Source organism: Fragaria vesca, linkage group LG4 (assembly GCF_000184155.1).
Source record: "Fragaria vesca subsp. vesca linkage group LG4, FraVesHawaii_1.0, whole genome shotgun sequence".
In the NCBI taxonomy this organism is placed as follows: domain Eukaryota; kingdom Viridiplantae; phylum Streptophyta; class Magnoliopsida; order Rosales; family Rosaceae; genus Fragaria; species Fragaria vesca.
In genome coordinates, this window is record NC_020494.1 from 12144039 (window position 1) to 12158767 (window position 14729).

The window sequence follows — 14729 nt, forward strand, 5'->3', positions numbered from 1 at the left end:
GTTGTTGTTACGTTTGTTTGTTTTGTTTTTGTTTTTTTCTNTTTTCTTTCTTTTCAGGTCCCTTATTTTCCTAATAATCCTTTGTTAAGTCTTCATATATGACTTCAAAATGAATTTTTATGGGGAAATTTAATTCGTAAACTCAAGCAAAGGCATAGCGCCGCGCTCTCCCTCCTAGGATTTTGAGGCACCAAGCATAGTAGGTACGACAGAGGAATACTCCTCGTCAGACCTGGTCAAGGCTGCTATTCGGAGTTAGGACGACCACCGGAGGGTAGATCGCCGGCGGCGGCGTCTGGTGGAGTTAGGACACAGATGTGTGGGTGCCCAATTTGGGTGTCCATAACATATGGGCCTGGGTTCACAGCCCTTTGTTTTTGAATGGGTGTTAGGCCTGGGGATAAGTCTCTAGTTTGGTGATTATATCTCTGTGCGTTTTTTTATAAGTATCAAATTTGTTTCTTGTACCACAATTACGTGATTGACATGAGGGAAGTTAGGTGTGATAACTCGTAGAAGGCGAGATTGATCATAGGAGTAGAGTGTTTGCTTAAATTGTGAGCGTGCAAGGATTGTTTACTAGTTTTATGTTGCTTCTTAGGTTCTAAATTTCTTTGTAAGTTACGTAGACTAGAACTGGTTTTAGCTATTGTTCTAATGAAATGAACTTTACTTTAAAAAAAGTCTTCATATATGAGGTCACCGACGTAGCTATAGTCTTTCATTTTTTTTTCTTCTCTTATTTTTCTTAATATTTATTGTATTTTCTTTCTGTCTTTCTTCTTTCACAAATTTTTGCGTTCTTTTTTTCCCATCCAATAGATTCACTGATTATTGGTTCTACCGGCTATAGAGTAGGCTAAAATCTTAATTATACACGGGCCAGAAGACATTATACAAATTATAAAAGAAAGAGAAATTTTAAAAGAAAGAGAAATTTTATTAGGGTCCGGTTCAAGGGACACAATTTTTAACACAAATTTTGACACAAATTTTTATCCCTTGGATCTTATTTGAACACATGGTTGTTATTGATTGTGAACATGATTTGGCAAGTGACATAGCAATAATAATATTTTCAATAAAAATATAAATTTTAAATATTTTTTTTATTGGAATTAAACAATATCTTTTATAAAGAAATTCTTTTACTCAATCAAAAAACAAATTCGTTTACATCATCGAACACCAACATGGTGTTCTTCAATGCGAAAATGAAAATCTCAGGTTTCCCTTTCTATATGACAAAGAGTTGTGCCCCTCTTCAAATTAGGGTCATATCAAATTCAGAATTGACATCTAATTTGTTTTTAAACAAGCAAATCGATCTTCTTAATTGAACTCTATAAACTAATAAGCAATCCAATCGATTAGGGTTTGAGCAAACGCTATCATGATTCATATGAACTAAGATTAATTATGGACATGAGTAACCCTTTCGTATGGGTATTAGAAAATTCTATGATCTAATCATGAGCGTTAATTCTTTGCTTTCAAAATATATGCACTGGAAGGAATCAATCACCCTATGATTCATATTAACTACAATCGTATATATCTAAACTCGATCTTCTTCAGTTTCCCTTCTTTTAAGAAGAATACGATCTTGAGTTAATTGGTTAGGTATTTTTGTTTCTTTGTTTTTCTTTTTGATAAGAAGATATGGATTTATACGTTGATATGACCTCAAATTCGGTGTTTTATTTGAAGAGAATTTGGACTTATCATTTTTGGTTGAGATGAATGTTCTTCGATCTGCAGTTCAATTTATGTAAACGAATTTATTAATTTGATTTTCTTTATAAAAGAATTGTTTGATTAAAATTTATTTACATTTTTTATTGAAAATATTATTATTGTCATGTCAGTTGCCAAATCATATTAACAATCAATAACAACCATGTGATCAACAAAGATCCAAGGGTTAAAAAATAATGTCAAAATTTGTGTCAAAAATTGTGTCCCTTGAACCGGACTCATTTTATTAACACATCCCTAAATACTAGATATACATCTTTTTTTTTTATACAAATTATATAGATTACGTAAAATTACCAAAAAAGACATTCATATCAAAAATAAAGAAACTTAGTTAAAATAAAATATCTCGTTTAAGACGTCTATATTAACTATTGTACTTCAAACACTTTTTAATTTTTAGTTTGAATCAAGTACCGATATGTTGACACCGCATATGAATATTATGCAATGGTTCCCAATAATCGATTAAATATGAAATGTGTATCTAATAATTAGAGATTGCAACGCCCCAAACTGCACCTCCTCACTTTAGGCAAATCACAGTGCCGTGAGTCTCAAAAGGAGAAACGCACGACAGTTAATGTAAGAAAACATTTAAGAAAAACACAACATAAGCGTAAAAATATTTTCAGGTGTAAAATCTTTATTTTCTCAGAGTATTTTTATTCGCCAAAAACCTGATATAAAGGATGGCTATGAAATGACGAACTCAAAGTAACACAAACTCCAAAGAAAACGTCATAAAATAAACTCATAATAAAATTGAACTCTTTCTTTCGCCTAAAACTCGATTTAAGAAATGACCAATAATTAACCAACTCTAAGGAATAGAATTACGAATGACATAACAAGACTAACATAATAGAATCTATAACATGTAGCTCAGGTTCAAAATTAAAGGGGACGACATGGAAACCAAGTTACCGACCATAAATATGCACACCCAACTCCTCGCCGTTATCCCGTCCTAGTGCACAGTACCTGCATCCACAAACTGTTGTAGGGGTGAGCTTTCGTCCTCGTTGCTCAAGGAAACTACCCTAGACTAGGTTTGAAAATGATATGGGTACCCAGTATAATACATGCTTAAAATCAAATATATATAATGAACGACAAACTTTTCAAAAATATTTCCATAATGAAATAAATGCGGCACCATAAAACTGTACCTGATGGCCGGTCATATATTTGGACCCATTATCCAACTTACCTCACTATATATGTGTACAACAGGTAAGTGTAGCAAGTGTCCACAAACGCCCTATCGCCTAGAAGTAGTGCCACTCCACAAGGGATGTAAGACACTCTTCCGTCCGGAGGTTTAGGGGATCGAACCCAAGGTAGTCGCTATGCTCCTCTCACTCTCAAGCCATCAATATCTCATAACACCGGTTACCATATTTTTATCGGATAACCAGATCATGCAATCTCAAATATAACATTTTATAAAATAAAAACCACTAATCAAAGGAGTTCTGGGTCCCCTACCTGAAATCCGTGGCTTTCCTCGCGAACTCCCAAAACGACGAGCCTTCCACTCCTCGGGTAATTGGAGTCCCTAATGTCCGACATTTCAACCATTAACAACTTATCAAATAAGCATAAGCAATTACGACGAATAACTAATCGTCAAATCAACCTTTCCTGTATTGACCAAGATTGACTAATTTGACCAACGATTGACCAAACGATATTAATATTAGTTTTCACCAATTTCACGATTAGTTTCGATTAACAAATACTAATCTCAAAATACAACCCAACATTTACTTTACTTTCGAATATCGTCGCATAGTAATATTATAAAATTACTATGGACACCCATTGTATTACTTCGTACTTTCCAACATGAATATCTCAATTTCATGTCTAATACCTTTAACATAATCACTTCAATAGCAACTTATAAACTGATCACAGATTTCCTGTTATGAAACTAGATATCAAGAACCCAAACCAATTCTCATTCATAATGGGTCTAATTCTAATTCCCATTCAAAGTCAATAATAACAAATACAATTCATCACTATTACTTTGATACTAATTTGCATATTCAACAATTCGATTTGCTATGACCAGAGTAACTTGACATAAATTCTATAATAAGTTCCAATCCTCTTTTCCTTTCCCTTAAACTCTTTGTACAAAACCAACATCATATTCATCACTTTTAACAAACTCAACTCAGCCTTATACCTCACTTTTAACAAACTCAACTCAGCCTTATACCTTTAAGCATCATAACCATGCTCACAGTAAAACCAATACAACTCAAATATCATTATTATCATTTAATTTATCAAACACCAACCAACAGCAAACTTCAATTCCAATCCATACACATCGGTCTTATTTAAATATTTATATGAAATTCCAATTCAAGGTAAAGTATACCTCTGAGAATCAAACTCAGCAAAATCAGCTTTCCAAACTTCAATTAACAACGAACAGAGCAACTGACGCACTCCAAACTTCACCAACTTCTGGAATTTGGCTCCAATCAAACTCAATGGTCACCCATTTCGACAAACAACTTTTCCAAATCTGTACATATAACTCCAACATCCAATTCAATACATAAGCACATTCCAACAATTCAACATATTCTCCATAATTACCAAATTCTAATCCCCCTTACCATATGAAAAATTGTGCGAGACCAACTCTAAAACCACTCTCTACACCCAAAGAGTAGCTCGGTAGCAACCAAGTCTCTTACTGCTGCTTTTCTCTGCTTCCTTTCACCTCCGAAATGCAGCAGCTAATCCGACCTCCTTTACTGCCATTCTTTCATCCAAGCTTACGAAGGTCTGATCATCTCTCTAGTTGTACGGAGGCTCAGTAGCGCCGGAAAACTCATCGGTGACGCCAAAAATGTCGAACCCAGAAATCCCAAAATCGCAGATCGATTAGAACTCGATCGAAATTGAAATCCAATAACAAGAGCATGTAGGTCTTGAAGACGAGATGAAGAATCTTACCTCATGAAAAACCCAACGACGGTCGGAGTCGCCGGAATTCGTTGGACACACCGGAGGAACTCGGAGCTTCTCGGCGTCGTTCCTCCTCCTACGGTCGTCGATCGAAGAAACCAATGCTAGGAACGCGTCAGGGAGCTCAAGGCGGTCCAGTTGGTGGTGGTCCGTCGTCGGAAAGCCACCGGATGGCGAGACGGCGTTGGTGATCGATACTCGGTGTCGGGGAGAAAGGTGAAGTCGGTCTGACGACTTTGACTGATCCAACTCATAATTATACTCATCACCGACTTCAATCCCACGGCTGTTATTAAACGGTGTAGTTTTCAACGATCCGAATCTCACTGTAGAAATATCCAATTTCTCTAAAGGGAAAACGTTAATTTAATACTAATTATAAGGATTAATTGTCCATTTTAATGAAAATCTGTTTACTATGCCCAATTACACATATCTTAAGATAAATATCTTTAACTCTATTAATAACCATCTCATCTCTCTCCTCTCTCTCTCTCTCTCTCTCTCTCTCTCTCTCTCTCTCTCTCTCTCTCTCAAGCTCCGCCGTTCTGCTTCTCTGATCCGGCCACAAAGTTCGCCTGGATCTACGTCGCCGTCGTGGTCTTCAACGATCTACGCTAGGAGAAGAAGGAGAAAGATCTCCTTGGATCCATGAAGTTGTCCCACTGCCGATCGACTCCTCCGACCAGTAATACAACCGCCACATCGTCGCCGACCTACTCTTCGTCGCAGGTGAAGTTTTCGGCGTTCCTTCCTCAGCGATCAAGTCCACCTCGTTCTACCACAAGACCGGCGTCAAATGGCACGAGCTTTGAAAGTTCGACCTCGTTTCGTCGTGCTTCGAGAGAGCCACCGATTTGCTCTCGAAGATCGGAATCGACACAATCTCCGACGCCGGCGAGAAGAAGCTGTTTATGGATTTGAGCATCGCGAGGTCAAAAACCACTTGGGAGGTATCGGACCGGAATCTCGCAGTGGCGCTGTTGAACCGGGCCAAGAGCTTGCTGTTCGGGTCACCAGAGCACTACAAAACCCTAGCCAATCAGTACTCGGTGTTCGGAAAGAGCGCTCTGTGGAACAGCGAGAGTAGCTCTCTGAACGAGGCTCTGGAGCTCTACGAGAAGGGGCTGCGCATGGTGAGGACGCGCGAAGAGACGGCGGATCTCAAGGCGTCAAGGTCGAAGACACTGCGGTTCATCTCGGCCGTTCATTTGTAGATGAATGAGTTCGAGAGCATGATCAAGTGCATGAGGGTGTTGTGAGACGGCGACGCAGGTGATCAGCACCCTAGCCTTCCGATGATGGCGATGAAGGCGTGGTTGGGGTTAGGGAAGTACGGCGAGGCGGAGAAGGAGCTCAGGGGCATGGTGGTAAATAATGGCATTCTCGAGAGGGCTTGGGTTTCGGCGGTGGAGGCTTACTTACTTTGGGTTATGGAATTGGTAAGGTTCTTTGTTCTATTGCAAGTATTAAACTTTGGAGTTTGGACTTTTTAGGCATTCAATTCAATTGGTTTGTTATCTGAACTTTACAGCGCTGCTGAATTTCCGGTTGAAAGATTTATGTAACAAGTGCATACCTGTTTGAGAAAGCAATGTTGTATATCCCATTCGACATAGAGAATCAAATTCTTCGAGCCATGGGCTTTTATGCATTTGGGGGGCAGTAACGGGGTTTCTGGGGTCTGAAAGTTAGTTTTTAAGGGTTAGAAACCAAGTTTCTACAATATTTGGAGCCAATAAGTTGATTACTAGGGATCAGTAACTGAGTTACTAGGGATTGCTGGGGGTCAGTAATCGATTATTGGGGGTCAGTAACGAAGTTTTTTGGGTCAGTAACTGAATTTCTAGGGGTTAATAACTGAGTTTCTAGGGTCAGTAACTGAGTTACTAGGGGTCAGTAACCGAGTCCAGCAACCGGAGTTCGGCGGCCGGTGTCCGGAGTCCGGCGGCCAGTGTCCGGAGTCCGGTGGCCAGTGTCCAGAGTCCGGCAGCTAGTGTCCGGTGACCGGAGTCCGGCGACCGGTGTCTGGAGATCCGGTGAGCTGCCGGCAAAGTCTTTTCTCTCTCTCTTACACTTTCTTTCTCTAAGCTTATATATAAGGACCTAGGGTAAAAATGTCTCAAAAATATTATTTTATTATAAATTTAATAAAGATTTGTGTATTTGGGCACAAATTAGTCTTTCTTTCATTTAAGGGAAAAAGCCCTAATGCACAAAATAGAAAACGTCAAACCCCATTTCAATGATAATCTTTTTTATTAGCCCATTTGAATACAAGGTACTTATTTTAAGCCCAAATACACAAATCTTTATTAAAATATAATAAAATTATATTTTTAAAGACTTTTTTACCCTTAGCTTTTACTTAAAGAGAAAAAGTGAAAAAGATGGAGGGAAGACTTTGCCGGAAGCACACTGGGCTCCGGCGCCAGTCACTGGCGGCCGTATTCCGGTCGCCGGACTCCGAACTCCGGAATCCGGTCACCGGTGACCGGAATTTTCCGACGACCGGAAAATTGCCTAGTAAACTTTTACTACCCCCAGTAATCTTTTTTACTACCCCTAGTAAACTTTTACTGAGGGTAGTAAACTCAAAATAAAGTTTCTCCATGACCATTATACACCTTAAAACAATGAAAAATCAACTTAGATGCGAAAAATTGAGTTTACTACCCCCAGTAAACTTTTACTAGGGGTAGTAAACTTGCAAAACAGTAGCTCCAATGTCATAATTCACTTTGAAAAGGAGAAAAAATCAACTTAGATGCAAAAAAATGAAGTTTACTACCCCTAGTAGTAAACTTTTACTGGGAGTAGTAAACTTGCAAAACAGTAGCTTCAATGCCATAATTCACATTGAAAAGGAGAAAAATCAACTTAGATGCAAAAAAATGAAGTTTACTACCACTAGTAAACTTTTACTACCCCTAGTAAACTTTTACTGGGGTAGTAGGGGTAGTAAACTTGCAAAACAGTAGCTCCAATGCCATAATTCACATTGAAAAGGAGAAAAATCAACTTAGATGCGAAAAAATAAAGTTTACTACCCCCAGTAAACAATTGTCATTAACATACAAGAATCCATATGCATTACCAGTTTAAGTGCCGAAAGAGCTTGGCTGACATATAGAATGAGCCTCAGTTTTTGTTGCAGAGCCAACAAATTACTCCTGGTAACATTGAGCTCCTGAATCTGCCTAGCCGAGTCCACCAAATCCACATCCAACAGCGAATTGGTCTCCTTGAGCTCCCTTATCCGATTGCATCCCTCCACGATCTTCACATTCAAGTCTTCCAGCTGCCCCTGCGCCTCGAAAAACGAGTTCGATCGTAGCGAGATCTCCTTCACCAGGTGAAGCTCCACCACGTCCATGTAATGCGTCAGCTTCTCCGGAGAACGGGCACGCCGACTTGAAGGTGGCGCAGTCCTCGAGAGCGAAGTCCTCCTTGAAATAGAGGGCGAGGACTTCGCGGAGACACGCGACGAGAGCCTCGCCCTGGCCGCCGATGGAGTCAAGGTCGTCGAGATTCTCCTTTCTGAGGTGGTTGAGTATGTCGTCGAAGCGGTTGTATTGATCGGAGATGGAGGAGAGGTAGGGCTGGAAGTCGGATCGGGTGAGGGAGTCGGAGGCGGATTTGGGGAGGAGGGGGAGGAATTCGGGCGGGGCGGCGACGGAGGCGGAGGAGGGACCACCAGGCGGACCAGGAGGAGGAGGAGGAGGCATTGGGGTTGTTGAGGATGGAGGCGAGGCTCTGGCTGGTGCTGCTGCTGGAGCTCGGGTCGGGTAGGGAGTTGGATCGGGTGTGGGGGGACCTACTGGAGTCCATCGTCACCGTACTTCTCACAAAGATTGCGATGTCTCGCGGCTTGGTGGCGACGAGAGAGGAGACGGCGTCGGCCAAAGAGGGAGGAGAGAGAGAGAGAGAGAGAGAGAGAGAGAGAGAGAGAGAGAGAGAGAGAGAGAGAGAGAGAGAGAGAGAGAGAGAGAGAGATGAGAGAGAGAGAGAGAGAGTTTTTGATCGGGATAAGAGAGGAGAAAGTGAGAAACAGAGAAACAGAGTTAAATGAGGTCAAGAGTAATTATGTCCTTTTATTAGAATTCATTGGAATGAGGTTGGTAAAGAGTTTTTCATTGGAATGGGTAATAAATATTTAAAATTAGTATTAAAGTGTCATTTACTCTTCATTTAATTAGGGTTAAGAATCTTATTATTATTGGAATGAGCTTTAGTTTTCAAATATTTGAGCATTAGGGCATTTTTCTTTCTCTAAACTACTTTCTATGTTATCATAATTCTAAAAAATAATAGAAAATAGCTCGGGACTCCAATTTATGTCCCGAAAGTTCCCACAAACTCGTCTTGTCATGTACTACTCTTGAATGAAGGATTTCACCTTTTCCTCCAACATCTTTTATAACCATCAAAATCATCAAGGATTCCTGCAACGATCTCAAATTAAGTTAGTCAAATTTTTCAGGTGTCAGGGATGTGTTAATAAAATTTCTCTAAAAGAAAATTAAAAAAATTTGGCTTCGTCTAAACGCAAGGAATTCCTATTATTTAGCCCATCCCATTTCCTTTTTTTTTTTTCGTTACAGCCATCCCATTTCTTATTTAATGACATTTTACTAGAAAAATGACAAATAAAAAACAAAAGATATTCTTCCTGCATTATCCACGAGGCTCATCAATATTCTAGGTTGTGATACCATGAATACCAAACAAAATTGATTTTGTTCCGCACAAATTGATGATATTTTCCAAATTAGCTATAATCTTATTAACCCCTACCATCAATGGTGATGGATTTTAGTAAATTCCAGATTGTATCCACGTATATTGAGTCTGGATAATTATCCAATTAAGCTAATTAACTGTCGACTAGTTCCTATATAAACCTATCAAAGAGCACCAACCTCAGTCACTCATCTTCTTCTTCATTTCTTCATTTGCCATCAAGTTATTTTCTTTTCCACTCGGGCTCCAATATAGGTTTTGGTATACTCAAAAAGACATCATGGCTGGCGGCTTTGGAGCGCCGGCACACGGAGGTGACAGACAGTTTGAGGCAAAGATCACGCCGGTTGTGATTATTTCTTGCATATTGGCTGCTAGCGGAGGCCTGATGTTTGGTTATGATATTGGTATTTCAGGTACATACCTATATGCATAGGTTTCATCTCTCAAATGTATTATGATATTGCTATTAGATTTCATCTCAATAGTCTGGGTGTCAAGATTGATATATTCAAATTTGTACGATTTTGATACGAGATCCGAATTTGAATGCCTTTTTATTTTCTCGATCATTCATTTTTTCATATCAGAACAAAATTAATTTTTTAACTTGAGAGATAAATACATCCATGGAATTATGTCCAAAACGAATACCCCAAAATCAGCAACTAGTCTCCAGTTATTACATCTTGGATCCAAGGCGGTCCTTGATTCTTACTTCGTTATAACAAAAATCACACGTAATTATAAATATTTAGTATGTGTCCCTTTTATAATATAATAAATTTGAATCCAAGACTTGTCTTTTATTTTTGGTCAATGAATTGGATAGGTTTTAGGAATTAATAGAATATGTCCAACTCCAAGTTATAACGATTCAATTACAATGCACTCGTGAAGTTTACATTAAAATTTAACACATATACATGATTTAAAAGTCACAGTTATCAGTATGAATAATAAATAATAATAGATAACCATGTGAAATAAGTTTACATTAAAATTTAACACATATACATGATTTAAAAGTCACAGTTATCATGGAACGGATCTTGATCAGGACTCGTAAACGGGTTTGGATTGAAAATTTGACCAGTTGATCCTTTAAGGACTTGGATCCATTAACCCATTTATTAACCGGATCAGATACGGATTGAGGTTGATCCGATCCGTTAAGGAGGCGGATCCGTTTTAAAATATTAAATAATATTTTTATAAATATAATATTACTAATAAATATTAAATAATATAATAATTATTTGAATTACCTAAACGTGTAAAATGCGTCTAAAGTATGATTTGATGAAGTTGAAGGTTACTGATACCTATGTTCTTTTTATGCTCTTTGTTAAAAACATTAGAGGTCTAGTATTTTGATTATAATACTTTATTGTTAAGAAGTATTTTGACCATGTAATTCAACTTTTGATGTAAACATTTATTTTTTTTTATAATATTTTATTAGTGTTTTATGAAAATTTATGATAAAATTAAGAAATTATTATTTAAAATTTGAAAATATTTATTATTATAAACGGATCGGATTAACGGGTCGAGTATCCATTAACCCGTCAGATCCGGATTTGGATTGAGCTATCAATGATCTGGTAGGTAACGGGTCTGATCCAGATCTAAAATTTCTATACGGATCCAGATCCGGATCTAGGTCGATCTGCTCCAGACCTAGATCCGGTCCATTTTACAGGTCTAAATAAGCATAATTGGCCCCACAATAATTTATACATTAACAATATTGACGTAAATGTGTGAATAAAAAACAGTCACATAATTCGCATATATTTCTGTACATCGGATAAATTAGTTTTTTTTAAAAAAAGATGATAGATTTATTATTATTATTTTAAATTGTTAATTTTTATACTATGTGAATTGCTGTGTATTAGATAGGTCATATGTCAACAACTCAAAATGAGATCATTTGTCTGAAATATAAATCTCCATAGATCAGAAAATGTCTTGATGTTCTCTTTAATTAATTAGGGCGACTAAAAGTAAAGATGTTACTGCTTGGACAAAAGTTTAATAATTGTTAATTTTGATGCATGAAGGGGGAGTTACAGCCATGCCTCAATTCCTGAAGAAATTTTTTCCGGTTGTCTACAAAAAGACCCAGGAGAAAGGAATTGAGAGCAATTACTGCAAATACGACAATCAAGGCCTGCAGTTGTTTACATCTTCACTGTACCTCGCTGCATTAACAGCAACGTTTGCAGCATCACACACAACAAGAAATCTAGGCCGAAAAGCAACCATGTTGATTGCTGGACTTTTCTTCATACTCGGAACTGTTTTCAACGCTGCAGCTATGAACCTTCTCATGCTTATAATTGGGAGGATCTTACTTGGTTGTGGAGTTGGTTTTGCTAATCAGGTTTCTTAATCTTCTCTTTAACTACGAACTATTATACTAGATTAGTTTTCCTCTATATGGTTTTAATTTGCTTTAAACAGTGTATAATGTTAATAGTATTACATCGTGAGTTTCAGGCGGTGCCGCTGTTCCTTTCTGAGATTGCACCTACGAGAATCCGTGGAGCACTCAACATTCTCTTCCAGCTCAATACGACCGTTGGCATTCTTTTTGCGAACCTTGTCAATTATGGTACTGCCAAGTAAGACCAGTTTCCCCAAGACTATTTGATTTTACTGCTTTACTACATGAAACTTTTTAGGCTCTTTAGCCTTTACCTTGATTAAGACAAAGGGAGCATATCGCTCAATTTATGTGATCGTAATGTACAGTTCAAAAGGGTAGTAACTTGCTAGCTCTGGAGCACTCGTATAAATTAAAGCATAAATAAGACCTTATTTTGAGAACTTATTAACATTTGATATTTTGTGCTATAACAGAATTTCAGGGGGATGGGGATGGAGGCTATCTTTAGGATTGGCCGGTGTTCCTGCAGTTATGTTAACCTTGGGGTCTCTTATTGTGGTAGACACTCCTAACAGTTTGATTGCACGGGGTAAGTTGGTGGAAGGAAAAGCAGCTCTTAAAAAGATTCGAGGTGTCAGCAATGTTGAACCGGAATACTTGGAGATTGTGGAGGCAAGTCGTGTGGCTTCCGAAGTAAAGCATCCCATGAAAAATCTTCTAAAGCGCCGAAACAGACCTCAACTGGTGATTGCAGTTTGTATGCAGATCTTCCAGCAAGTCACTGGCATTAACGCAATCATGTTTTATGCTCCAGTTTTGTTCAGCACCGTAGGCTTCAAAAGCGATGCTTCCCTTTACTCTTCTGTCATAACAGGAGCCGTCAATGTCCTCTCCACCTGTGTTTCAATCTACTCGGTGGACAGACTTGGTCGTCGCATGCTCTTGCTACAAGCCGGTGTCCAAATGTTCATTTCTCAAATTGTGGTAGCGGTAGTTCTTGGTATCAAAGTTAAGGATCATTCTGAAAGCCTCACTCCGGGCTTGGCATTACTTGTGGTGGTGATGGTGTGCACATTTGTTGCGGGGTTTGCATGGTCTTGGGGGCCTCTCGGGTGGTTGATCCCTAGTGAGACTTTTCCACTTGAGACTCGTTCGGCCGGCCAGAGTGTTACAGTCTGTGTTAACATGGTCTTCACATTTATTATAGCACAAGCCTTCCTATCAATGCTTTGTCACTTCAAGTTTGGCATCTTCCTATTCTTCTCGGCTTGGGTTTTGGTCATGTCAGTCTTTGTGCTGATATTGCTTCCTGAAACTAAGAATGTACCTATTGAAGAGATGACAGACAGAGTCTGGAGGCAACATTGGTACTGGAGGAGATTTATGGATGATGACGAAAACGGTGATGCTTGATTGTGTAAGCTCGGTTCAGATTCTTCTTCCAAAAAGAAATCTTGCAGTAGTAGTTCTTTCAATATTTAAGTTGTCCTTTGAGGATTGCTATTATAAACATTTTGTAATTTTCAGTTTCCACACCTTGAGACATTTGCCATTTGTATCCAATATGTATCATTGGGAATCTTAGATCATCATATTTTCTTATTTTAACTGTTCAGTCTTTAAGTATATATGAATAGGTAAATTTGTAGTGAGTTCAATTATATGTAAATTTGTAAAACAAATTACATTCCAAACTCGAACACATCCTAATTAAATTCCAAATAGATTTACAACATTGACTACAAAATTACATTCCAAACTCGAACACATCCTAAGTTCCTAACTGCAATCCCAAGTAATAATGTACTACTTTATTCAAAGCACCTTCAATTAATGGCTGCTTGCATGCTTTTTCTGCAACTCAGCTGGAGATCTACAATATATGAAAAACCAGATACATAGTTATAACTTTGAGTATTGATAATTCAGAGCAAGTGAACTGGCATCTTTTGGTTAAAATGCTCAAATTTTAAAAGGTGTCTGTGTTACTTAATCTTCTTTTCACATAGTTTTATTGGAATTTGGAAAAACATGAGCATGTATCTTATTTTAGCGTGGAAGGGAGATAAGAAAAACATGAGAAGGGAAGGAAGGAATACAAGATAGAAATGGAGAAGAAAAAAAGGAATGTAGATGAGAGGAGGATTATTTGGTAGCAGAGGAGTATATTACCAATTATAATTATATAAAACTCGGACAAGGAAACCAACCAGGTTACAAAGGTTTTTATGTATTCTTTGGTAGAGAGGAGTATATTTACCAATAATAAGTATATAAAACTCGGAGGCCTTGTGTGGTGGCACCAATGTTTTAAAAAACGCGCCTCGGGCGCGAGGCGGTGCTGCAACTGAGTCAGCCTTGATTGGTTAGGCGTAGAGGCGCAAAAAGCCCAACAGAAGGCGTGAAAAGCGCAAAAGGCGCGGAAGGCGTGCGCCTAGTATTTTTGAAGAAAACGAGGTCGTTTTGGGTTTTTGACAATAAAGGCTAGGTTTGGCCCAAACACAGCCTCCCTCTCCCTTTCCTCCTTCTCCCGATATGCCTCCTTCCCTCTCCCTCTCCCTCTCTGGCTTTCCCGACTTGCCTCCTTCCATAATACGAACACATAAACCGATCAGTCGACCACCACCTCGTCAAACAGGATTCCGACCAGTCGACCATCGCCTTGTCGCTATCTTTTGCAACTCTGACGTCCAAGTAGGTGCCGCACCGTCCAAGTCGAGAGTAACCAAGATTGGGCTTGGCTTCAGCTTCCGAATCCCTTTGAATTTGAGGTACGCACATCTGGGTTCTTCATTAATTCTCTATTAATTCCTTGAATTTTGTGAATTTTGAT

At 38.6% G+C, this 14729-nt stretch overlaps 1 protein-coding gene and 1 non-coding gene across 2 annotated transcripts; one reads left to right on the top strand and one right to left on the bottom strand.

The window, feature by feature from the left end:
* Positions 1–1651: 1651 nt before the first annotated feature.
* Positions 1652–4983, bottom strand: LOC101303113. The gene is made up of 4 exons (XR_184485.1): positions 4401–4983; positions 4157–4306; positions 3250–3319; positions 1652–2755 (listed from the first exon to the last, which is right to left on the bottom strand). It is a non-coding gene; the product is annotated as an uncharacterized LOC101303113 (transcript).
* A 4795-nt stretch (positions 4984–9778) lies between these two features.
* LOC101303319 (sugar transport protein 13-like) lies at positions 9779–13309 on the top strand. Its single transcript, XM_004296853.1, has 4 exons — positions 9779–9914; positions 11568–11890; positions 12007–12131; positions 12370–13309. The coding sequence occupies exons 1-4, from the start codon at positions 9779–9781 to the stop codon at positions 13307–13309; spliced, it is 1524 nt and encodes a 507-aa protein (XP_004296901.1).
* The last annotated feature ends 1420 nt before the right edge of the window (positions 13310–14729 follow it).